This window comes from Lepeophtheirus salmonis, chromosome 5, assembly GCF_016086655.4.
Source record: "Lepeophtheirus salmonis chromosome 5, UVic_Lsal_1.4, whole genome shotgun sequence".
In the NCBI taxonomy this organism is placed as follows: domain Eukaryota; kingdom Metazoa; phylum Arthropoda; class Copepoda; order Siphonostomatoida; family Caligidae; genus Lepeophtheirus; species Lepeophtheirus salmonis.
The window spans coordinates 46,072,709-46,100,518 of NC_052135.2; the positions used below are offsets into that span (position 1 = coordinate 46,072,709).

Below are 27,810 nucleotides of genomic sequence, written 5' to 3' on the forward strand. Positions count from 1 at the left end.
AAAAACTAGCCTCCCACTTTTGAATTAATTCCAGTGCCCTACAATACTATTTCTGTTTAAAAGGAACTCTTCAGATGATCCAAATTGCCCACATACTTTTAGAAGCTTCGATGACTAAACAAACAGAGTTTTTGTGTCGAGGAAGAATGACACACCCTGCTAAATAGTTGAAGAATTCATCTTTATGGGATAATCACTTTTTATTATCTTTAATCATTCATTTATTGTTTCTTAAAATGATATACAATTACATATATGTATGTGAGAGCAGGTGGCAATGGATAATTGAAAATTTTTTGCACACCTCATTGGTTCGAATGATTTTTTTTAAAAACTGGATAAATGTTTTTATACTGATTTGGGACATTGATTTTAGTGTATGATAACATACACTTATTACTTATTTATTACAAATCACTCAATATATGCCCAAATATCCCAAACTACCAATAGAAATCCCTTTGATCCTCCAAAAAAGATCCAAAATCAGTAGGTAGCTACCCAATTATTTCCAAATATGGAGTTATTATTCATTAAATAGTAAGAAACCGTTCACTGCGTAACAACAGGTAATTAAAGTTCAACCAATCAATGTAATGAAAACTAATATTTTGAGGAAGAGAAATAAAAAAATACAGTGTACTTTTATGCACCGGGTTGTGGAGCAAAACATAGAGTTTTAATTAATATTAAATTTCTCATTAATGTAGGAAGGTTTAGTGATTATTTTTTAACATTTCGGTTCAACCATTCTTTGTGCTTAAACAAACTATAATAGACATTTAGTCATCTCGTCATCATGATTGCGCAAAAAACCAAACGGCAACGCATCTCAGATCTCTTAGATGCTGATGTTGAGGTGGCGCGGATCATGGACGTTTTTAAGTGCTCAACGAACCTGGTTTTCAAGATGGCCGAGTTGGAGAAAAAGATCAAGGAAGACCTACCAAATAAATAAATCGCACCACCAACGACTTCTCTGTGGCTGCTAGGAATATCAGGAGGGCAGTAAAGGATGACTTGGGATTGCCCTCATACACGAGGACCCAACATCACCTTCTGACAGAGGTCATAAAGTCAAGGAGTCCAAAGAGGTAAAGAGGCAAAGTGATTTGGCCCCTTTCTCGTCGGATTTGAACTCAATGGACTTTGCTGTGTAGGATACGTACATTGGAGAGGGAAATCAACAAAACTCCACTCCCAAATGTGGACTCACTGAAGGCCATCATAGTGGCTGTATTGCACAAGTTGTCTGAGAAGTTTGTCTTTAAATCCTAATAGACCTTCTGATTACGTGTAAAGGCTGTTATTGATGCTGAAGGTGCCTATATTGAGAACGCGGATTTTTAAAGACCTTGTTTACAAATTTTGTAAAAAAAAGATTTTTTTTATTTTTGAAAATAAAAAAATATTCAAGTATTTCTAAAGCAACAGATCGACTATATGTTTTGCTGCCAAACCCTGGATAATGATTTGCAATGTTTTTTTTATTTCTTTACGGCTGAGTTTTATTACAAAACAGGGCATGAAATGTAAATCGAGGCACACTAGCGAAACGCAGACTGATCGAATACAGACTAAATGGAATATTGATGTTCTATAAATGTATTTTTCGTCTTTTAAGGGCATATTGTACAATTACAAAATTATTTGATAGACCTTGAATAAAAGATAAAGGAATCTATCATTATTTGTACTGTACTGTAGGCCATAAAGGTACCTTCATAGCTCCATAAAAAAAAGTTTTTGATAGGTGCTAGTGTTAAGAATCGGTCCGAGACCGATTTTTCCCCGACTTCGATCTTAAGTGATTTTTTTCTTCATCGATTTGGACTGATATTTCGGTATAATCCGGAATTTTGAGCCTGTAAACCAAAATATAATCCTTTTCAAATCGTGGACCTATTTTTTCGGTCTCAATCTATGGGCCGACTATCTCCCCAATCTTGATTGATGAGTTGTACAAATATGATTTATACAACACATTTAACTTCATATGACGTTATTGTGCCCATGTTCACCATTTTGAAGCACAACATATGACTTCATCGAAAATTCATCTATATTATCGATCCAGACCAAATTTGAAAAAAGACCAATTCAACCTTATTTCTTCTTTCGCCCCGATCTAGAGCGAATTTTTCTTTGAGACTGGTCCAGACTTAACTTCTTAAAGGATTGAATTAGTTTGGTCCACTCAAAATAATAACGGTCTCTAGCCAGTCTAGGATTACGTAATAAGTTTTTATAATGTTTGATTTCCCTCTTATCAATATAATCAATAAAGTAGCAAGAATAATTACTTAGTTAGAAAAAAGTCTGCGAAATCCTCAATATAATTATAATTTTTCTTGATGAAAAAAAGTTAAGGCAAATGTGAGTTGTTTCTGCAATCGTGCACCCAACTTTCAATACGGCATTTCTCGCTAACTGACAAGAACAAATCAGTTCAAGCAGGTCAACAACTTAAAATAAAATTGTAAAATATATTTGAAGGTCTTCTTTTCTTTATAAAATAAAATATTATAAACTTCATATGTTACCCAGTATGTGTACGGTTAAATGGGTTTCTGATAGCTAATGGCTAGGAAATGATGTGAAATTTCACAAATTTGTGTCCAATAACATTGCCTAGACTCTACGACTCCTATTATGATCATGATAAAAATGTTATTATGGAGTTATTATAAGACTTATTCCTTATAGTCAGACGATAGTAGTATATGTCCCTACCTACAGTAGACGTAGATACTGTATGTAGTGTGCTTGAATCCTTGCGCGCCTTCCTCAATACACTGTACGTATATTTATATCTAAAGTCCTTGATATAGATCAAAGTAGGAAAGGAAAAATATTGATGCAGCCAGCAAAGGGAATCAAACGTTAGTTTATTCGAAACGCTTATCCACAAAACACTTCTGTGCGACATACTAAAAAAGTCATAATAATATTGAATCATAATTACAAGTCTCAGTTCAAGTAATGGGTGCACTCAACTCTATCCCTTTGTGTTCTAAATCAAGTACTGGTGGACCCGTTTTAGAGTTGGATGATGAAGATAAACTTCCTGGATCCGATGCCAATAATAATAGAGCGGACACGGTTGTAACTCAGCCCATAAGTGGTTCTGTGCCTGAGGCAACGAGTACACCAGTAGAGAGTCATTCCTCGATTGAAGGGAACTCTGATAATGAACTAAAGGATTCTGATGGAACTCTGCAAATGCCCACATTGGATAGAGCCATCATTGAAACAACTCATGATTCTGGATTGGATGATCTGGATGATGATATTGAACACACCATTCCAACTCCTATCATGACTTCTTCTGAAGATGAGGATGACGAAGAAGAAGATGATGAATTGAAGGAAGGGATCAAGGATCAGGAAGCGGAAGATGATGAACAAGAAGGAGAAGAATTGGAGCGGCCAGGTAGTCCTACACCTTTGGACAATGAGTCAAGTGATGATAGGATTGTCTTAGGAAAGGAAGGTGGTAATACGGATTCTATTTCAAACTTATTGGACGATATCATCACTGGCTCTGATTCTACCAGTATCATACAACCCATTCGTTGAATTTTTAACCTTAGACGAACCCATTTGGGCAATTGCATTCATTCAGCAACCACTTATCTATTATTTATTTATCTCATTCTGTTTATTCTAATATATATCTTTTCCAGTCGAATTTTTCATTTTCGTAAAATACACGATAATTTCATATAACCATATTTATTTTACACTTGTCTTATTAAAAAAAAAATACTTAAATATATATAAAGTGGCCTTAACACGTAACGATAACCTCCCATCACCTTGATCTTGAGATTTATGCACGCTCAATAAAGAAAAATAGGTACACACTTGGTTGCTTGGCTCCTTGAAATAAAAAGCAGAAGAAATATTTTCATAGCTAATACATAATAGTCATGCATCTTTTATAGAAGAAGGATCATTCAGGTCAATGAACCTATGAGATTTAAAAAAAACGAGTCCTGAACAAAGTTGTCATTATTCCAAGAGTGTAATCCTTTTTTCAGTTATAAGAAGACGGCTGAAATTATAATTGCATTAGAGGTAATTTGAAATTTTGATCTTGAAAATAAAGGACGCGTAGTGCGATCTGTGACAGGCTAAGGGATGCTAATATTTTTATAATATTTCAGAATATCTAAAATATTAATAAACTTTAATAATGGTTTATTTTGGATCTTGCTTTTTTTGATATTTTTTTATTATTTTGGACGTTTCTTTTAAGTCGAATGAAAATTGACTTAACTTACAAAAAACTGGACACATATCATTTTGAAGAACAATCAGTTAGTTCCCTTTGAGATATTAACCAATTCTTTGAATCCATTAATAATATAGAAGATTATTAATGCAGTTACAGTAATAACAGTATTGTATTATGTTGATTTCAGCATTGTTATAAGACATGGTCTTTTGGAGCATTATTCAAGTAACTTTTAGGTGACACAAGACGTTCCTTTAGTCTACGATTCGTTCTCAAATGCAACTTTAATTTTACAATTTTACTTACGCTCTTCTGCTATTATAGGAATAATACTAAAGTTAAGACTCGGTCGAAGATCTAACTTTTTTTTTTTAGGTTCGGACTTAAGTGATTTTTTCTAGAGCAATTTGGACAGTACACTTAAATTTAATAGTTTTAAATTCGTGGACCCATTTTTTCGGTCTCAATCCATGGAATAATTTTCTCTCGTATCCTAATTTATGTGTAATATAAATATGATTTATGCTCTACAAATAACTTTATATGATATTATAGTCCGATGTTTATCTATAAAATCGGTCTAGACAGAATATATTAAATGAGATCGATCAAAACAAATTTTTGTAAGACCGATCCTGACCAATTTTTTCGGTCTCAATCTATTTACTGTATCTTTCGACCTTTTCTACAAAAAAAAATAAAAGAATAAAGGCTCAAAATCACTTTGGTGGAAGGCCATGTTGGTAGTAATCAAATAATTCGAAATTGTTGGTCAATTTGTCATGTAATAGTATTGAAACAGTTCACAACTAAAACAAGAGCTAGTTCGAGTACAATCAATCACCGTTAAGCCCACTAATAGGGAGGGAGTAAGAATAGTTTAAAAAAATAATCGACAGCTGACATGAACTAATATTGATTTTTGAGAGGAGTTGTTCAAAGCCAATTATGATAATTGAATCTTTACAAACATTAGATAAGATAAACTGACATATTGTTCATACTCGATACAAGATAAAACAAATATGTATGTGTATGGGTATTTACTATGATAGGCATAAAAAATATGTCAAGGAGAGCCACATATTCTCCAAAAAAGTGAAAGCATTTTAGAGATACTTTTGCAAACAAAAAAATGAGAGATTAATAATGCAAAAATTATATATAATAAATTATGAACGACCGCTACCTTGACTGGATTTCTTCCACTTTAAATCATGACTTATCATATATACATATTTAGTACATACCTATATACTCATTATCCTTTCAGCAATGTACTTGGGCGTGTACAACGTCCATTCATTGTAGTACAATGTACATCCATATAATATGATAGGTGGAGTCCTTTTTTGATATTATGAGGCTTAACCTTGTACTCGTAACTCACATTTAGAGGCTGTTAAAATCGCTAGATCTTTATTTTCTCATTTCATGATGACTCTTTAATTAATATTAAAAAAATACCTTCTTCAATTTTAACTTGCCGCTTATTGAAGACATGAAAGCTTGAAGAAGTAATTTTGACTTCTATGACGTCTGGGCTGCATATTTAGCCCGTCAACTAATGTTGTTTTTACTCAAACAATTATCAAATCGGTTCAACCCGAGATTCATATGATTTTCCTACTCGCCTCGATAAGTGAGCCGATTAGAAAAATTCAAAAAAAACAAAAACAATTCAACTTCATATTTTATAGATTCAGGTAGACTTTTATCTCTAAATTTCATCTAAACTTTTGAACTTCGAGGCACTCTCCCTAGCTTATTTTCAATGTATAACGAGGTTTTTAAATTATCTTTTTCTCTCTCCTTATTTTTTTCCTATTCTAATTTATGGAACTAAGTTAATCTTTAAGGACTTGGTTGGGTTCTCATCAAGTCGACTCGAATGGGTTTGTTAATTTTTTTGCTCGAACTAAATTTTGTATCGAATCAATATTTTTCTCATTCGGTTCCAGTTGTAATCATTTAGCCTCAACAAAATATAACAATATACACTTATTACCGAGTGGTCCATTAAAATCTGAACATTTTGAATTTAAACTCCAACAATATATAATTTATTAATTAACAATAGAATTTTAATAATATTAATACTATAAAAAGATGTCTTTCTGACCTCTCTTAATTATTAATGTAGCCGTTCTTAACGGCAATGATGGCTTTAAGGCAACGGCGGAAGTCCTGGACCTGCTGCAGATGTAGGCCTCTGTTATGGCGTCCTAGGACTGGTTGAGAGTGACTTAGAGAGCCTCGGTGTTTGGAAGACGGAAACTGCGGGTCTTCCTTTTCAAAGCAACCCAAAGGCATAGTCGAGGGGGGTTGGTATCAGGGCTTTTGAGGGACCAAAAGTGTCAATAAAGATTTCAAAAGACTAATTTCAAAGAGTCTTTCAACGGAGGAGATGAGTTTATATCATTGTTGGTGTCAAAATTGGCCTCTCCACCCTCACAAAACTCTTTCCATCCACTTATTTTTTTTAATGCTCTGGGCATCCCGGTGTGAAACCCCGAAATTCCTTGCATGGGCCCTCGTTGACTCGAGGGGATTGGCTGGGGCTGTTTTCTTTAACTTCTCCAGGTTCAGTTTGACGTTTTTTAACACAGCCATTCTTGGTCCTTCCCAACGTTTCGGACTTGTTTATGGTGTAAATGGTGGTCTTGGAGACGCCTAATTGCTTGGATTGCGCAAATGGAAATTCGTCGATCACGTTCAAGTGTCATTTTTTCGACTGGTACGTAAGCTAGAGAGCTCAGATTTGTTTTGTTTTGTAATTAACTGTTTATGCTGTTTATATCGAAATATTAACTTTCATGAATGATTAAATTAGTAAGTGTTCAGATTTCAATGGTATAAGTTTAGGTCCTAAAATTTCTACTTCAAAATTTTATTAATGTTTTGTCCTCTAACCCTTAATAATTCCCTTAATATTCAGATCCAACTTCATAATTTTGTTTTAAATTATGAATATTTTTTTATTTATTTTAATATATTGAATCAATAAATCCGGTGTGTCGGCATAAAACCAATCTTAAACAAAAATCAAGAAAAGTTAAAAATCTTTACTTCATAAATACATACTTTTCAATATTCATTGACATATTTGAGTCAAATATGTATTGGCTTTGTAATCCAATTTCGAATGATACAACAGAGTTTTAATTATAATTTAACACCTTTGATTCCATTATGGTGCATATATTGGTCCCGATATTGCATTTAAAATAAAATATATCGACTTAATCTATTTATATTATGTCATCAAAATAATTATTTATATTAATAAAGTAAATTTTGCCTGTTTGTTCGCCAGAAGAGGACTCATTATTAATAACGAGTTAAAACTCATCGCGTAAAACTTTTTTTCATATTGTTTTTATATGACACACAACATGTGTATTTGCCTATATTTATATTCTGGTCTTTTGATGGTTTTATCATAAGTAGATATATCATTCTAGTTTCTTGTAAACTAAATTTGAACTTTCAATATTCTCAATTTAAAAAAAAAGCAAAAAAAAAACAAGCATTGATTATATTAGATAGTAAAAAAAAATAATAAAAAATGAATGTCGTAATATACCTAAATATGTATACAGGAAGGTGTTTTTTAACTTTTTAGTCATCTGCTATTAATAACATAAAATATTATGTACATTTTACGTAAAAAATACAATATTTTGTATCGTTTTACGCAATATACATTTAGGTATCGTTATAAAACATTTTCACTGACGTCACAAATTGCGTCATAAACCAAAGAGACGTCATCTTGGGGGACCTGAAGTTGATAGATTTATAAAATAAAATGGACCAAACAAATATTAAAGAAAATTTGTGAAATGGCTTTTAAAAAAGACTACACAATTATATTGAATACTACGTCATGTCAAAGAAAAACAGATGTAGTTGAATCAAATGCAATGACTAGGTCGTAAAAATCATTATGAAATGACTAGATTTTTACGTTTCATTTTGTTTTTGATGGGTTGGGGACGAAAAAGTGAAGATAATTAAAGAAAAATAGTCTATCCTTGCACATATAATAGTCAGTTTATTGCCTATTTATTGTTGTGATTCACAACCAGAGCTCAGTGGGTGCATCGACTAGGGTTCTGCAAGGTTGTCAATATCATTACCTCTCTGTCTACATATCGCTAAACTTCCCAAAAATTTCTTTTATAGATGTAAAAAAAAATTGGCCTAAATTACATCCCGCCATCTCTCCCCCCAAACAAAAAAAATACTGTCTAGAGACTCTGTTATTATGGAAAGGTCGAGAATAACTAAACCATGGAAATATGAATGTATATTGAAGTAATAAATAATTTGGAATTCTTATTAGGATCTGATATATAATAAAAAGGGATTAGAGAATATACTTTTCATTGACAGTAAAACTTAAAGTCCTCTTTTTTTTACATCCAAATACAGGCTAGTAGTTCATCATTTTATTAATATTAATGAAAGGTTTTTAATAAAAAAGAATAAAGGATTAAATCAATTAATTATCTATATTATTAAAGCAAAATGTGTCTATGCCTTTTATTTGTTAATATATGCCTAATAACTTAAATTAAAGGCTGAGGTTTTTATCCCTTAATAAAAGGTACTTTAAAGAGTACCTTATACCCAGTTTTCAAAATTACTTAAAAGATGGTTTCATTCCAGTAAAGTCTGTAATACTAATGTTACGATACCAATATTATTTTACCCGATTCTGGAACGAAAATTAGTGTCGTTATTTTGATACTTGTTGCACTAAAAAAATAAAAAACATGTTGTGAATGGAAATTCATATGCTCTTCGTTACTTGATTTTTTTTTTTTTTTAAATAAAGTGGATAAATATAATTTTCATTGTTGTTTTGATTTATAAACTACCATCTTGTACTTCATAAATTTGGGGAGTATCGTCATCCATAGAGCAATTTGTTTATGACGTAATGGAGTTGATAGAACCAATTCAAATATCCATTTATTATAGTACCGTTTCTAAATGTGTCGGTTCCATTACACATAGTACCGGTATACCGAACAACCATAGTCTATAATCTTAACTTTCAAGCTCAAGCCAATTCTCAATTCTTCAAAATAAGACCTCTGTTCATTTCTTAGAAAGTAAAAAGGTATTTATTTATCTCTACGACTAAAATGGATTCATCCTAAGTCATTAGAGTTAATGCATTCATTTTTTGAAGTAAAAATCCTTGCAAGAATCATTAATACATTAAAGTTTGTTTATCCAAGGTCCAGCCTTGACTCCATCAGATAGAGAGAGGCATAAATTGGGTTCCGCCTTGAGGCTATAACAAAGACTTTTTATAATATACTTGTACCTATGTATTTAGAATAAAACGGTATATCCTTATATAGGATAAATATTGGGCAAATGCTTCCCTATTGCATCTTTTTATGAGGCGTGTCAAATTATATTTGTGACTCCTCAAAAGGGTATTTCTGCACTTTTTGGTTATGACTTCTTCGCGTATTTGTCTTTTCTAATAAGAATAATAATCACATATTTTATTCCCACTCAACATTTTGTTTTTTTACCATGATTTAATGTCAGTGGGTGTTATTCTCCATTAAAAAAAGGCATTCGTTAATCTACAAACACGCATATATTTTAAGGTGAAGGCCTTTCTTGATTTCACATATTCCCTTACAAAATCCTTAACATACGTACGTATATATTATGTTAATTAATGTTTTTCTGACAGAAGTATGTAAATAGATTAACAAATTACATTGAGTTACTCTTCAAGTTCTTGCCTTTATTGGATCTCGTAATTTTTCCTTTCAAAAATTCAAAAGAAACCGGCCCTAATTCACCGGATAGTAATCATACCATTCTTCCCAAATATGTAACTATAACATTATAGTTGTTGGGAGTTGTTCACAGCTTATCAAGAACTAGTTAAAATACAACCAATCAAGTTTCAAAACACTGATAAGGGGAAAGAAGAAGAAAAATCGTAAGCTTACAACAACAAAAATCATAATTTTCTATGTTAGTGAGGTAACACCGTTGTAAATGTTGGATTGTATTATCAAAAGGTATTGAAATAATTAAAATGAAATCAAAATCTTGATCTTGTCAAGATTTCGACTCCATAAAGTCTTTATTTTCGACAATAGAAAGTGTTGTTCTCGTTGTCAAGACTGAGACTTAGTCGACTTGATTAAAATGTTTCACAATGTGCATTGCTTATTAATAGCTGATTCAATTTGAACCAATAAAGGGACAGAACACTGATAAGAGGAAAAGAAGAAAAAAAATCGACAGCCGATTACTAAGTAAGTACATATAAATGTTAATTGATTATTCGGTTAATAGGGTGAACTCATGGAGATTGTGTAGTTAGTTATAGGGTAATATACTCAATGTCTCTACACAGCTTTACCTTGCCAATACAAAAATATACAGCGTATTTGTTGTCTCATCAAGATATTTCCCCTTCTTGTCTCCTAATAGGTTCTCTGAAGGTTGATTGGTTAAATTAGGATCAACTCTTGTAAAGCTGTGATCAATTATTGAATAATAATTCCCTAGTCTGAAAGAATTGGCAAACTACCAACTGATTTTGGACCTTTTTTTCTCTATTTATTTTCGGAGGAAGGGCTGTGTGATGCAATCAAGGTAAAACTTTGCATAGCAAACAAAATAGTTGTCATTTAGACAACTATATTTAGACAAATAATGATCAAGTGTTTGCCACTTGATCTAAAGCTTTGATGAGCTCTAATTTGAATTCAAGCAATTAATATTCAGAACACTAAAAAGAGAAAAAAAAATACAGCTGTCAACAAAAGACATTGTAAATTATCATGTAACTGAAATAATTCCGTAATAAAAGACAAGAGTAAACAAAGTGAAAACTGAAAAAAAAAAAATGCATAGGAGCTGTTGATGTTGTGAGGATATGATTGTGTTATGACTAGTGGCGTCCGTGTTGGTAATTCTCTTATACAATTTTTATTATTTGATTATTAAAAATAATTATTTACCTTCATTATGTAAATATATATGTATGTATGTATATACATATGAGTAAACTAAGGAGCATGCTTACACTTACAGTGCCGTTTCTTAGAGGTAACAAAGGACTTTCCAGGTCTTAATTAGTTGCTTTGATTATATGCATTTATTTAAATGTGTACCTGTTAATACTATTTCATGTAAGGAAGGATTTGAGTCAAAAATTAATCATTCGCATTGTTTACGTTTATATAAATCGTGACTTATTTTTTATAGTGTATGAACATTATTAAATTACATTGAAAATATAGGGCATCATTTCTTAAATCCCCACCAATCATTGTGTTATTCAACTAACATGAAAGTTTACACCGTTTCATCGGCTTGTCCATATTTCTACTGATCTTGCTATCTATTGATAATTCTTCTCAACTATTGGACTATTAAAAACAGATCATTCCTGTTAGACAAAACAACGTTAAATAAACTAACATGGGACAATCTTGCTATAAATTACTCTGTATTGTTTTGGGCGTTGCTAATTTTTATTCTTTACTTTCCCCTTATATTCATATTCAATGTCGATTGGTTGAACTCAAATTTACTCTTGTTATGCTCTTTCGATCAAATATTTGTACAATGTTTTTATATAGGTAAAAAATGCGAAAAAAAGGAGTATTGCACACACACAATTTTATCTTGAGAAGAGCATGTAGAAATGCATACTATACACATAATCAAACTGCATTTGCAAACATTATGTAGCTATATATAATAAATATTTACAAATTGAAAAGGTTGGTGTGTATTTAGTAATATGTTCCTACCCAGGTTGGACACGTTAACGCTTCTAACGTTCATATCCAAAAAAAAAAAAAAAAAACAGTTCAGTGGCAACAGTTTTGACACTTGGGTTTGACTTTGTTCCTAAAATAAAATAAATTAACAGCCAAAATAACGCAAATCAAAGAATTTTTCTACTAATCGTTTTGGTTTTTTTTTCTTCCTTGAACCCCTTAAACTTAGAAAGTATGAACCGGTTAACTTATGAAAAGACAGATATTTATTTTTTGCGACCAATATTGATTATTTAAAGTTAGAAAACTATACTTGTAGATTGAGCGGGAAATGAGTGCCGTTTAGGAGTTCAGTTCATTCATCCACGTATTGTTATGTTTTGAAGTACTCTCTTTATCTACAATTCCTCGACGATATTCGAATTGAAGTTATCATTAAAAATCTCCAACATAATCAAATTAATTTTTCATTGAAATCTCTGACACAAAATCAAGTCGGTGATTTGAAATAAGAGATTCCCACCGGCTTACTGTTTTAACTATCTTCAAAGACATCTCCATACGTATTGTGAATGTTATTCTCCAAAAGTAGTTAATTCGCCCAATGGCACTCAATAGTCTTTTCATTCTCAGATTGAACTCTTGTCAACAATAGCTTGTCCTTTCATTAGCATTCCCAAACAGTTTTAATTATCTCCGAAAATTCTTTTGAACCATAAAAATAGAGTAATCTTCCAAAAAAATATCCCACAAAGTAATGCAAGGCCATCATATTCCTTGGGGAATGTTATTTATTTCCATTTAAATATTTTTTCTTTATCTCTAGGAAATAATCAGGCCTTACATATCACATCTATTTTTGTGACAAGTTCTCCATTATAACGAGTTGTCCTTTGAAGTAGAGTAATTCTAAGTACAAAAGTACCAAGTATTTGTATCTGCAGAATTAATTATATTTCCTTCATTATGATTTCATTTTTTAATTTTGTGAGTATCTTAGTTTTTTTATATATTTTTTCATACTTAACACTTCGCCAAAGTATTGGAGTATCTTAATGTCCTACGCGTTTCGTCACAGGTTAATACAGGTTTTTTAAGTAAAAAATAATGACGAAATTACTAAATACTTGAGTAAAATTGGGATTTTAAGAATCACTATTAATATTTTTCTTCAACAGTTCAGTCAGACAGGCTATAACGTTTTTTTGTTTGTTTTTTTGCCTGTCCTTCAATTTGAAAAGTTTGGTATAAATAGTGATTCAAAGGGTATGGAACGACGTAGCTGAATGGACCTAATTGACGCATTACTCGAGATAAAATTGTTTTATGAAGTTAGTTTTCATGAATTGGAACCACCTGTCCCCCAGAACAGTTGACAGTCGGACAGGTGTAAATGTGTGTTCAAGAAAACTGAGCATAATGGTTTGCTGGTCTATAGAGAAGTAAATATCGGAGAGAATGGAATTTGAAATGAAGCGTTCGAAATTCAACTATTTGCTCCCTATGTTTTTTTAACTCTATATTTATGCAGTAACTTATAATAGAATTAGGTGATGTACGTGTAAACTAGAAATTTTATGAGAATCAAATAAATGATTAGTATAACATAATTGATAACTATTACTCTTTGGAAGTATGTTTATACTTGGTGTGGTGCCCTTTATTATGTAGGTATTAGTGTTGGATCTGGGGCAAATAGCAGAACTGAAAACTCAATTCCGGTTCTAAATAAAAGGGAATAACTGTAAAAAATTTGAAGCAACGGTTTATCATATATATTCGGATTTCAACCCAAGAACAGAACTGAGAATAATAATAAAAATATGACTATTCACGGTTCTAGCTCCGTCAACCGAAAAACTTAGCAAATTACCCGAATTTTTTTTTTTGAAGAATTGAAACAACCGAGATCAAAAATAAAGGCTCAAAATCCATCATTAGTAGGTATCAAGGTATTATAATATTTAAAGTGCCTCTTATATTTTACTGAAAAAATGATGTGAATTATTGATTAAATAAAGAGAGGCATGCAGAGAAAAAACAAAATACACTTTTGAGGCTCTTTCTATTTGATTCTACGGTAGTTGTCTAAGATACAAACACTATTTAATAATAATAATTGAAGATAATATAATACATAGATCCTCAATTACACACACTAAAAAAAAGAAGGTTCCTAACCAGGTACATACTTTAGTAAAGGATCATAATTAGGCAAATAACAAAGGATATATGCTAGGACCCCAATAATGTAGATTTTTCCTTTCTTATTTGATTAAATGAAAGATACTTATTGTTTCTATTGATTCTAAGATGGGTCCAAATCTATAATATATTGCTTTACTTCATTATTTTCTCAAGTCCTCAAAACATGTAAATACTAGCAGGAGTCATTGCTCGGAGTTAATATGCATCGACAAAAAGACAGACACATTTTGATTTAGTATTATAAATAGAGTTATAAATCCTAATAATTTTTTAATTTACGATTTTGTTCACGTTGGTAACGTGACCTGTATTTTTAATTCTTGAAGAGAGAACATCTAAGTAATAAGTGTAACTAAGAGTTTGTGTGATCATGAACGACAGAAAGCAACATTGATGATTTATTGGGGGGTGGGAGGGTTCTTAGTAAATGGGGGTATAGGGGGCGTGATTTTATTAGTCCCTATTGGATTCCAAGTAGAATTGAGGATCGACAAGAGAATAATTCCTGCCAATGTCCATCCTTGAAATAAAATGGGGATTGAATGTATTTCTTTCATCTCACAGCTAATTTGATGAAACGTAATGATATGTAAACTACCCTCCAACAAACCATTCTTCAAATTGTAAGAGTTACCATGTTGATTTTCGGCAACATTTCTTTGTACATGACCAAAATTCTTATGATTTACAACCTTCAATATGTACTCATCTATTCTTTTCTTTTTTTACTATGACAGGCTGAGATTCAGGTAGACACACTCTTTGCTACATTGATCATTGTTAGATCCAATTGTCACACAGTTTTTAAAATATTTAGCACATATTTAAAAATGATGCCTCTACAAAAATCGTTTGCTTTATTTCTATAAGTTATTGAATATTATTACAGTTGCTTCCAAGGAAATACAATTTTTTTTTCTCAAATGATTTTTTTTATGTCTTTTTTAACCTTTTTCCTTCTAAAAAGAGAAAGAAAAATGATTTAAATCAGTGGGTATTAGTATGTTCGGTATTCCGGTACTACAATGTTTACATAGTAGTGCCGGAATAACAACACATTGAAAATGTTTATATACTAAATTGCTGTTGGAAAAATAGCTGCAGTATCATTAAATAATAATAAAATTGTCCCACCTATGACGTTATCCTCCAAGTTTCCTGAAGCAAATTTTCTACTTCTTATAACAAAAGAATAAATGAAAATCGTTTTATTTAATAAAAAAAAACGCACACACAAATTTATCAGCCTGGAGTCCCCCTACTTCCAAGCCAAATTCCTGTGGACGCCTCTTTAATTACATGTGAATTCACTGAGAAAAAATGAGTTGTAAAAGTATGGAAATTCCAATTTTATTGGTATCGTGATAAAATTTATTGGTAATTAGTTCATTCTTCGCAAATGTGGAGATATGATGTTTTTTATGCATCGTAGAAAAAATGTTCATTGCTGAACAAGATCTTATTCCAGTTCAACAGATCATTGCTCAATTCATGGAGTATTAAGGGGCAAGAATAGTAAAAAAATCAAAAGCTGACAAAAATCCGAGTACAGTGAAAATTTTATATTTGTGAACTAACGCCGTGTTCAGTACAAGATTACATTGATTTATTTACATGTTAAAAGCGTCAACCTTCAATTTATTCATTGACTAGAATTGACAAAAAGACCGACAAACTTTGCTACATAACATTGATATGTACTCCCTTAATATTCACTCTAAAAAACTGATCGGAGCTTAAGCTACACACACAGCTAACTACATACGTATTTCGTAGATTAAGTAGTGACACAGTTCTAAGATATCAAAAAATAACTTTGTTTTATTAATATGGATATGTCCAAATTTTCATTTAGGCTATTATTTAAAAAATATTTTTTTTTGTAATATTCATGAAAAATGTGTAAAATTGCATCTTTTTTAAATTTGAAACAACCTTATTGGAAGTGCAAGTAGATATTTGTATGATTTTGCATCAGAAAACACATTAATTAGGTAATTAGTAATTAGAGAAAAATAAAAAATTTCATTATATTACTTCTATGAATCGTTTTTACTTAATAAAATTATTTTCAGGCAAAAAAAAACCCGCTCTAATACATTGAAAGGTTAATATTTTATTTTTAAATATGACGCACTGAGCTTTAGCTACACATTTTCTTTCCTATATTGTTATAAATATTAAGTGCAAACTTATATTGCGTTGTCGGTGGACAAACAGACTGACAATTTTTACTATATTGATAAATAATATAGATTAAATTAAAAATGAATAGATAAACATATATAAATTATACGAAAAATCTTTTAATTTCTTAATTAATTCAATTCAATTCTTTCTTTCTTTCATTTCCTAACTATTCTACTAATAGAAAAAAAGGAAAAAAACCAGCCTATAGTTGGTCAAAAAAAAAACAAATACTCTAGAGAGTACTCCTTGGTTTATATGTATATATATTCATGTACTCTTCATTTACATATACATTGCATTGTTATTATGTTTTGTATCTAGGGTTGTTGGTATTAAAACATTCCAAGACAGCATGGTTAAGTTGTGTATTAAGGTTGTATGTAATTAGATATACAATGAAAGTTCATTATTCACTTATTAACTTTTTCTTTCTCGTTGGTGAGTTGCAACTTGCAAGTCTTAGAAAACGTGAGATAGGACACTTATTTATTAAGGAAACAAGTGAATATACTTTCCATAGTAGGGGTTATCATTTCCCAGAAAATTGTCATTAAGCAAGCTCCCGGGAAATGGCGGTATGAGATGGTAAACAATAATTAATTTAACAGCAATTATATTTAACTAAATTTGTTATTTTAATCAAATAAGCTATAATTTGTAGAACATTACAAATAAAAACACAACTTATACTAAAGTTGGGTACCATTAAACTACCTCCAAATGTTTTTTTTTTTCAAAACGGCTCAATGTTTGAAAATGTAATCTTTGCATCAAAAGGAACATTTTGATACCTTAAAGATCCCATATTGCAAAAATGTATCAAATAATCTTCGTCTTAAGATATATAGAATAATATCATTTGCATTTTAGCCTAAATCGTTATCCTCCATTCCATTCTTTTAAATCCTAAAGCAGGATCTTCCTTGGGTATTAAGCCACTCCAGCAATAAATTGATTTTTTTATTATTTGCATCATATGATACCATACGCATCAATCAACTTTTTTACATCATACTTTATACCTGTGAATCCATCAATCAACCAATTGTCACCAAACAATTCATTAAACGGTTCTAGGATGTTTTTAAAATGGGTCTCTGTCCACTTGTCGTCATTTATAATGCATTTTTGCATTCGTTAGTGTTAAATTTAATTTAATTTTACTATATTTAAGGTATAAAATATAGAACTCAAATTGTGTGCCTTTTTATAATGAATTACAACCGATGAGTAGTTTAATTTTGAAGTTGAAGTAGCAGCACAAACTTTGTGTCTTCAAATACAATTGTTTGTGGTTTTTTCTTTCTTTTCTCTCAGCTAAAGTACTTCGGTAAAAGAAGGTTCGAATTCATCCTAATAAGAAAAACATTCATTTAATATGAATGCTGTTTATCCAAATTGAATTAAATTGCCTTCATTTCTAGCTATTCCATGTAAATAAAAGAAATAATTACGAAGGACGTCAACTGAAGGAAGGCCCATTTGAAGCCCGAAAAGTAAGGGCGAAAGTTCTCAGCTCGAAACTTCTGCAGGCAAAACTTTCCAGAACGAAAATTCATCACACGAATCTTCTGGTCAGCGTTTTATACAGAATAAAGCATTCCACAATTCTCTTCCATTTCTTCTTTTTATCGTTTAGGTAGATAAATAATACATACATAAAAAACAAAACTTTAAGACTTCGATACTTAATTTCAGAATTAATTAATGACACACATTAATTAAATGAAGTACCATCCCCCGCCCCCCAAAAAAAAAATATATATATATGTATAATAACAAGATATTACAAGGATATTTCAGTCTTTTTGAGATAATAAACAGCCGAAGGAAGTAACAGAGGTTTAAAAACTTTGTCTCATTTGAATCTTAAATATTTATTAAACTTTTTATTGAAGGAATTACTTAAAGTAAGCATATATTACGGAATGATTAAAATATATATTTCCCAGGATTTTTTTTTTTTGTGTGTGTGTGTGTGTAAAACCTCAAGAGATACCGGGTTTTATGTGTCAAGTGGTTTATTTTTAAGTTATAGAAATAACTGTTCACATGTTATTGTTTTGCGACTGAATTGTTGAGTTTTACAAATGAATTGAATCTAGTAACCCTGCATGATGCAAAATCATAACAAGATAGTTTGGAATAAATGTTGTTTTCGAGACACATACCTCAAGATTTTTAGCCTTACTAAAGAAACTAAAATACGTCTCTAGTCCAAGTTGTGAGTTGGAGTATCCAGATCTAGTTATAGGTAATTATAGATTTATGTAATCAAATGTATTTTCCTCGGAGCTGCTTTTTATGTACATAATATATTTATAATTGAGTAATTAAGCTCCATCATTATTTACTTAAACACATGTCTCTTTTGCATACCTATTCCTAAACAAAACCATTATTTGCCTACTAGATGTGATGTACAGAATGGTTCAGATAAATTGGAGTAAGAAAAACGGATAATTGCAGAAAATCAACAATTTCATTTAATAACTTTATTTAACAAAAATTTAAAAAAAAAAAAAAAAATAGCGAAAAACCTCCTTTGTCCTTGATGAAGTTTTTGATGCTCATGACAATTGACAAGCGACGAAATGTATCCAGAGGGATTTACTCCTTCCCTAGCATTCTTGTCGATGAGTCTCATTGTTTTGAATCTTTTAATGTGATAAATAATGTTTATCACTACAATAGTTATTTTGTAATTTCGTGATTTGTCTAACTACCTTAAATGTAAAGGGAAATGATCTTCTCACGAACCCTATTATTGATTATTTGGATTAAACTGTTGATACTGGAATCATCAGCTGTTTGAATAGTATAAAACCATTGTTGGGCCAATCACAGTGAAGTATTAACTTTGACAGTAACTAAACAAGCGATAACAGAAATGCATGGTCCAAATTACCTGCAAGTCCGGAATCAACCTCTTGTATGTTGATGTATAATTATATAAGAGTATTATGATGGTGGTGGAGATGTAAGGGAGCCGTTCAAGGGTATTAATATGCCCTACTTCTATTAACTCTTAATACTTATTTTGTTCCTCGTGACTCCTCTGGGTAGTTTTGCTATTTTTCTATTACAAAGAGAGCTTTCCTACCCTTGTTTTTTCTCTATTTTTTTTTTTTTTTTACTCTCCTCTTTCTATTTCTGTTGGAGATACACACTTGCTTTTTCCTCCCTTATGTGTATATATTTGAATTTCTGTGAAATCCCTATAGCACAAGGAACTTCTTGCCTCAGTCCGTTTTCCCATCCCAAGAAGGGAAAAGCTCTCGCTCTCTCTCTTTCCATCTTCTCATATCCTCATATCAATGACATATTCTATCTTCGAACAAAGGATCCGTGAAATGAACTCAGAATGAGTACAACATCCTCTTCAACAGAGTCTGTCAATTCCATACCCCCCTCCACCTCCGACGAAGAAGAAAATATCTATGACCCCATTCATTTATCAGAGATCATTGCTCACAATGCAGAGACTCGAGTTACAATAGAAAATGAGCTGGGCTCAGGATCTTCACCAACTCGATGGAGTCGTTTCCAAGGCTCTAGAATTTCATCTGCTTTAGCTACTTCCTCATCCTCTGTTTCAAATCAATTTTCATCTGTTGTACAAATGGCACGAAAGGTAAAAATAAAATAAAAAAATTATGTTTTTCCTTTTCCTGACTTTTTTAAAAGAATAGAAAGCAGGAATTAGGTACTCAACACCAAACACGAAAGTGTTATGTAGTATTTATCCTTGCTATAAAAAGTGGCTAAATCCATCACCACAAGTCAATAATTTAATTTACTTACATTAGACTATTTCAGCAAAATACATCCTTGTAATTCAATCATGAGAATGAACTATTTTATTGTTCACTATGCTTAAAATAAGAACTTTTACTATTACAACGTTTCATTTAGTCGTATTTATATAAATCTGTTAAAAGCATTTTATTTATAGTTAAAGGTACAGTGCCTTTTTGTAGCTAAAAAGAAAATTATTCATATCTTGTTCGTTAGTTGAAGTTAAAAATTGACTAAAAGCATAAATTCAAACTGAATAATTCTTTTTCTTATAAAAAAATTAATCAATCAAGTATTTTCAAATTTTAAATAATGGAATTACAGCAGAGTTGTATAAGCCATTTGTTGTAGAAATACTATTTTGATTAATTTCTACCATTAAATAACGATTATTTCTTTGAAGTTTAGACACAATTTTTAAATTTACAAATCGGTCAAAAAATGAACCATGAAATTGATTTGGATTTGGATTTAATTTGCATTTATGGTAGGAACATACATGGACGAAATTATAAAAGAAAATTCAGCTCCATGCGACCTTTTTTAAAAACAAAAACATTAAGAATATTATAAATACGACTTTGTGCGTTATATCAAAATTGCTTACGTTATAATATTTAAATCTGACCGGAATAACCCAACATTTAAGATGCAAATATAATTAAATGACGCCGACATGATACTGCACCGAAAAGACCCCTGTTGAAAAGATATACGTCAGAAAAAAGAAAAAAAAACGTACCCAAAGGAATGTACATGAAATTGATAAAGTTGTATGTATATAATTATACAACAAATAGACGAGAAGTTACTACTTTAATATATCTCAATCATGAAATAAGCTTTTAAATCAAATAGCATGACTGCAGGATATCGATTTGGTGTGTTTGATTTTTATAACTACCTTGTACCTCAACAACATACTACATAGAAAATAATTTGAAGTCTAATTTGTTTTCTCTTCTTCCCTTAACCCCTTCTGTTAGAACCTCTATCCTAATAAGAAATGACTAAACACTTCCTTATCTTTAAAGTAGAATATTCACTTACTGAATATCTCTTTTACAAATTATAATTTGAGAATATAATAAACTTTTATTGATTTTATTCTATATTCATTTTGACATTAAAAATATACATAGCAAAATACATCAATACTCCAAATTGTTTGTTTTACATTGCAATACTTTGTTTTTAAAGGCTTTAAAAACAAAGTAGAGAAAAAAAAGACCACATGATCAATATTTGTCCTGGCGACTCTTTCTTTCTTTCTTTCTTTTGTCCACTAAGAGTGTTGAATATTACTCCATAACTGACTATCAGCATCTTGAATTCATATTTTTAACTAAATTAACAAAGTAAACTCTGCAAAGGAAAGAAAATGTTGCATATGGTATAACGGAAAATTATAAAGTGACGTTATCTGTGGTATCATAAAAAGTGACATCTTGCGTAAGAAAAATATATATCTAAGAGCATGTATCTATTCAAGCTAACAGGCCAGTTTTGCACATCGTTTTACTCCAAACAGTCTTCACATACTAGACTGTCTGAATATAACCTTTTCACTGACGTCCTTAATTGCATCGTAATTGAAGGCTACGAAATATTGGAGGCCCATAGTCGATATTTTTATTAAATAAAATGGACTGAGGTCCAATAAATCTTGATTAAACTTAATTAAATGGCTTTTAAAATAAACTGAACACCTATATCAAATACTGCTTGATGCCAATGATAAACAAGGATATTTGAATTAAACATAAATACTATGTAATGAAACATCGATTAAATTTCAAAATTTGTACAACTAATTTTGTTTTGGATCAATTAGAATGAAGAAAAGTTGAACAATATATGATAAGTATAAATCTATTTGTGCATTCGCTGGTTAAGCTACGTAAATAAGAATTTATAATGAGGTAATAATCTATATTTAATGTATAATATTAGGATATGATATATATATAATAAAACCTGGCGTTAGAGATATAGATATTGTACATGAATTTTTGCCGAGAGACCGAACGCATGATTAATTAATTATCATATCTGACCTTATAATTTTCTAAATGTGTGTGTTTGTCATCGGACAATATACTTAGATTACACAAGTAGCATAAGTCCCTCCGAAAAGCGATACCAAAAATATTTACTAAAGAAATCCGAATATTCACAGCTGACAAAACAATACACCGTATATTTTTGTTTTAGTAAGGTAACACCGTGATTTATTGGGCAACTTACATTATTTTGTTACAACGTTCTAATTGATTTTTGAGCCAATTGTTGAAGCATCCTCATAATGAAATTAATCAATTATTAATTAATTATAAACATTTAATAATTTCAAAAGTGGCCAATAACATTTTATCTTTTAAGAGTTGGAGTAAGATGAATGCTTATCATAATTATATAGTATTTGGAGCATGAATTATCATTAAATATACATTTTTATCTTCAAGAAAGTGGGCATTCGGCAAAAGATCAGATTTTTGATTGAAAGTAAGGTTTTATTTTTGTTTTCATAACATTTAGTTATTAACATGTAACTAAATAGAGGAGTTTATTAATTAAGGAGTCTTATCTTAAAAAACCGTAAACTCCGGACTGATAAAATCTGGACTTAATACGATACTATTGCTATACATACCTATACACACCAAAGTGATCCTTATTTTTCATAATGTTGAAATGTTAAAAGTGTCGGTCAAAATCCGTTCCGTAAGTACAATTGACAAAGTTTGAGCGAAATTGAAAAATATTTAGAGGTTGCTCAACGGACTCAAAGTTTTGAAAATTGTCAATTTCTTAAAAAAAAGTGACTTCTTCTTCAATTATAATAAAAACAGTTTAAGATACAGCTTTTCATATTCTCTAATTTTTTAAAGATGATTCAATTTAATCTAAAGTATATTTATTTTTTATATGAGGGAAAATATTTTTAATTTGAATTATAAAGCATAATATTTGATCTTTTCCCCTAAAACACATCCAAATTTCATAAAATAATTTCATTTGGTTGAATTGTTAGAATATTAGAGTAGCAATTAGTTTTTTTATTAAAAAGATTACAATTGATTAAGTATATGTTTAGAGCGTCTTTTAACATTAAAGATTTTAAAAAAATTATACTCAATTATCATTAATAATTATTTATTTTGCTTTGTGCAATATATATTTTATTAGTTTATAACTTTAATAACATAAGATAATGTATTATAAATTATTCATTAAAGTTATAGTTCCTACTCTATCAATCATTATTTTACAATATGATATTAATAAATGGTTATCCTTTTTTTTCGAGTAATATGTCTGAAATACTAAGGTAACCTAGATAAAGATTTATTTTTTCTCGCACGCAGTACATCTTTCGATCCTCTTCAACGACTTGTAATGAAAATTGAAGCTGCAATTAGTCAGTTGTTAACTGTCAGTTGTTATTTTATTCTTTAATTAGTGCCACTCTTTCACCATTTTAAAAGCATCAATTATTTCAATGGATTTTTTATAATCATAGTTACTTGGCCACAACTTTGGATCAATTTATAAAAATATTTTGTAAGTTTCACCGTCTGCATGAATTTTTTTTTTCTTTTTTTGTAACAAACTCTTCTATGTTTCTATGAAAATAAAAATTCGTTGAGTTTTGGTCTTGTTTTTCCTTATTTTTCATTTTAAATATTTATTTTTTCGATACCAAATAGAGGCAAACCAACAAGCTGTTAAGATAAATACCATAAATGCTAAGAAAAATTAAAGATACCATTTTTGAAATTAGAATATTGATTCTGGAATAATTATGTAGTGATTTCAAAAAATACAAATCATTATACTGAGCATCTGAGGTTGTTAGGAGCAGAAATCCATGCTTTCAAATGTATTTGTACAATAAAAATACAAATATCTCACATTCCTCTTTCCTCTTAAGAAGATATTTTAGATTGTAACTTAAATAAGCTAATTTTTAAACTATACAACACTTCAGACAAATATGCGTGGTTTATTGGACAGAAAGACGCCAAGAAATATTATTGCGAGTTCCAAAAATTATTTATAATCATCTCTTGGAAGACGCCGTTCAAGATGTTTGTTGACAAAATTGAACATTTCTTATCACATATCTTTAGTTTGACATTTTATATCACTATTTATAGATCCAGACTCACAAATATTTACATCTACCATTTATCGTGTTTGAGCTGTCAAAATACATAGCTTTAATATTGTCGGCTACTCTCCAATCTTGAGCAACTTCAAAAATTGCAGTAGCTTGCGTTTCACCTGTACAAGATGGATACTTTAGAACACATAGTAATTTAGAAATTCCTCTTAGAGAAATTATTATTGGGAGACGATCGACCATATCTTTTACAATTAGATTTGACATCATGTTTTCATCCCAATGGATTACCAGAGGAACGTTTTCTTAATATATTTTGATTTTTTTATCTATGTTCAATTTTCTTACTACAAGTAGTATATTGGTTATGTTATGGTTTACTAGTGTTATTATTTTGTGTTATTGCGCAGTATTATTTGATACTAAATATTCATCAACTATTATAATTGATAATTATGCTACGAATATAGCTCCATACCAAATGGACTTAAATTGTAAATAAAAGTACTTCAGATTTGCGTACCAGAAATTATGCTTCAAAGATGCCACTTTAGGACCAATAACTGGCACTAATTTTACGTTCCAAATTAAGGACCAATGCAATCCAAACGAATAATTATGTTTTGCAGAAGTTAAATGATGAAAAAGTAAAAACAGTACGTGCAAAACCTTATATATGCATTTTTTCTCTCTTCAAATATTATAATACATATTATAATTTTTTTGTTCTCAAAATAGCATTAATTTATCCTAGATTAAATTAAATAATCTGAAAAAAGTTATAGAGCATAAAAGCGGTATTGTGAACTGTTTTCCAGATAATCGAAGAAGAAGTCTTTGTTTTTCTTTTTTTTAATTTGCAATTTTCTAAACTTTGAGGCTGTTGTTGAGTTATCTCTAAACATTGTCCAATTTTGCTCAAACTTTGCCAATTGTATTTTTTATAAATAAAAAAAAGGTTTTTGATCCGGAACTTTTGACAATTCAACAAAATAAAAATAAAAACCCTAATATACATACAAGATATGCGTGTCAAATGAAGGATTCAGACAATATGCAGAGTATTGAGATATATTGTTGCGCTCCAATTATATATAAAAGTCATAAATATACTCGGTACTCCATCATAACTCCTCCATAAATGTAGTCGATAACCAATTTGTTCGAAACCTTAAAAGTGCTTGCAGGAAATCCATCCTTATCATATCTCTATCCATGATTAAGAGCCAAAATGGACACGATGGTAAACGGAAAATTGTTGAAGTTTAGAGACAATTTGAATTCAAATGCCAAATTGTTTTGTCTTGAAAGTCGTACGAGTAATAAGGTGTGACTGTATTATACTTGGTTGAATAATTATGTAGATTTAATAAATGTACATTAAGATTATGCGTCAAAAATAATTGGGGTTTGAAAGCGGGATGGAAAGTAAAGGGGATATTTTATTATTTTTTTATAGGTGTCTTGACCTCCTTTTGTCATGGATTGTTGCATTTAATCATATAAATATTTTACAAATGAGGCCCATCAACTTAAACACAAGCTATGATTATTTTTCTCGAAAGTGAGTCTGGATTACATTTGTGTAATCTAATATTGAAAAAATTCGGTCGATTTCGAGTTTTTGAGAACTTCCACATATGACCCTTTCTCCTTCTTAATACATCAACTCTTCTTTTAATAAGAAAGTCCAACGTCTGTAGTTTTTTACTCTAGTTTGAGTGATACTAGAAATTTTACTAATTATTACTCGAATGTTTTGATTATTCGGGTTCCAGTAAAGTCTAACTTTCCAAAAATATATTTTGCTTTAGTAAAGTCGAGTCTTTTTTGCAGTAATACCTACTCGAATCCAAGACTAGTATAAGACATTTTATGTCAATTAATAAATTATTCTGATGAATCCTTTGGAAACGTTCCTTATCACAAAAAAGAACAAATTATATTCGATTTAAAAGGTCATATCGGAGCAAAATATAGTATCATAAATCAAATGAAGACTCTGGGCCATAGATGTAAAACCTTTTGGGGCGATAAGGCTAAATTATCTCTGTAGTGTCGCGTGGAGGAACCATGTCAAAAAAAATTTCATATGACCCATCACATATGTTTGCTATTATTGAGGAAGCTTTAAATTCAACTCTGAGTCTCAAACTCCGACCACATAGTGATAAACCTTAAAACTTTAGTTAGACCAGTCATGTCTTGGGTCTTACCTTTCGTGTAGAAGCCAAATCTCCAGTCTTCAAAATACGGACTCAAATTAAAGTCCAGTCTCAAGTATTGAGCCCGAATCCACACCTTTGACCTATATGTAGTATTCCAGCAAACATTTCGTTGGCATTTAGTGAGCTATACGCAAATAGAGTGCATGGTAATGTCGGTTATGAGCTAGCATATTTGTTCATCGTTTTTACAGCTTAATACCAGCGATATTTATTCATTAGTTCGCGCCTATTTGCATTGTGGTTTATGTTCGGCATTCAATTGTTAGTCTGTTTGAACTGAAGAATATAGAAATTAGTTTTTGTATGCAATACTATAGCATTACTGATGTACGGATTTTTTTTTTTTTAAATGTCCCCCTGATAACGTAACCAACCAAAATTTTAGAGCTTGAAAATTGTCCTTTATAAAATGATGGTACTAATGAAAACAGTTTTTTATTACGTGTTCAAATTGTTGAACACGTTCCACCCACTACCCCAAACAAAATATATGTGGACACCAATGAAATTGCATGGTATTTGCCCTCTGCTACATTTTTACCTCCACAAACGAAGTTGAATGGAGGTTATATTTTGTCTTGGTTTGTTTGCTTGCAAGCAGTGTTACGTAAAAAGTAAGCCTTTGAAGGAATATTATACATATATGTTAATACTAAAATGCCATTAAATTTTGAAAGGACAAGGTCAAAGTCACACAAAGTGTTAGAAACGTAAAAATCTAAATTAACTTTGGTTTTTTATATTTTAAGTCGAAAAAGTATTGAAGTACCAAGACAAATTTTTATACCGGAAACCTTACTAAAATATTGGTAGCGTAACAACACTACCGTATAGCCAGTAGTTTTTTTACTCAGTGTTTTATCACTAGTAATTAGATATCAATAAACTGCCTTTCAGAAGCACAGTAAACTTTAACTAGCTATCTATATGCTCATATTTAAAAGTGAAATGTTTATTGTGTATATACTTTTTTATAACTTCATTCTTTTAGCATCATAAATTCACTCTTCATTCTTTATGCTACATAAATATATTCAGCTTCATGTATTGTTCAAGCCATATGTTTTTTTATCCTCTCTTTTTTAGAAAGTTTATGAAAGCTATGATTCAAATTGCTATTCAAGGCACGAGTTGAAATGTTTCTTGGGGTGCCTATAATGTTAAATACATATGAACACGAATTAGTTATTACAGTTACATTTATCCTTGAAATGGAAATAAATGACATAAATCTTGACT

At 30.5% G+C, this 27,810-nt stretch overlaps 1 protein-coding gene across 6 annotated transcripts in view; it reads left to right on the forward strand.

Moving 5' to 3' along the window:
* Window positions 1–27,810, forward strand: part of LOC121117483 (mannosylglucosyl-3-phosphoglycerate phosphatase) — a 65,587-nt gene that overhangs the window by 27,822 nt on the left and 9,955 nt on the right. Inside the window, exon 3 of one of the 6 annotated variants that reach the window (XM_071888722.1) lies at window positions 6,384–6,977. The exons of 2 other annotated variants lie outside the window; for them this stretch is intronic. Coding sequence is in view for 3 of the 4 variants with exons in the window: in XM_040711934.2 (XP_040567868.1) it covers window positions 19,784–20,053 (270 nt within the window). In the remaining variant the exon portion in view is untranslated. Of the gene's footprint in view, window positions 1–6,383; window positions 6,978–19,236; window positions 20,054–27,810 lie in introns of those variants that run through there. 3 more of the 6 variants (XM_040711934.2, XM_040711935.2, XM_071888721.1) reach the window with 3 other exon arrangements.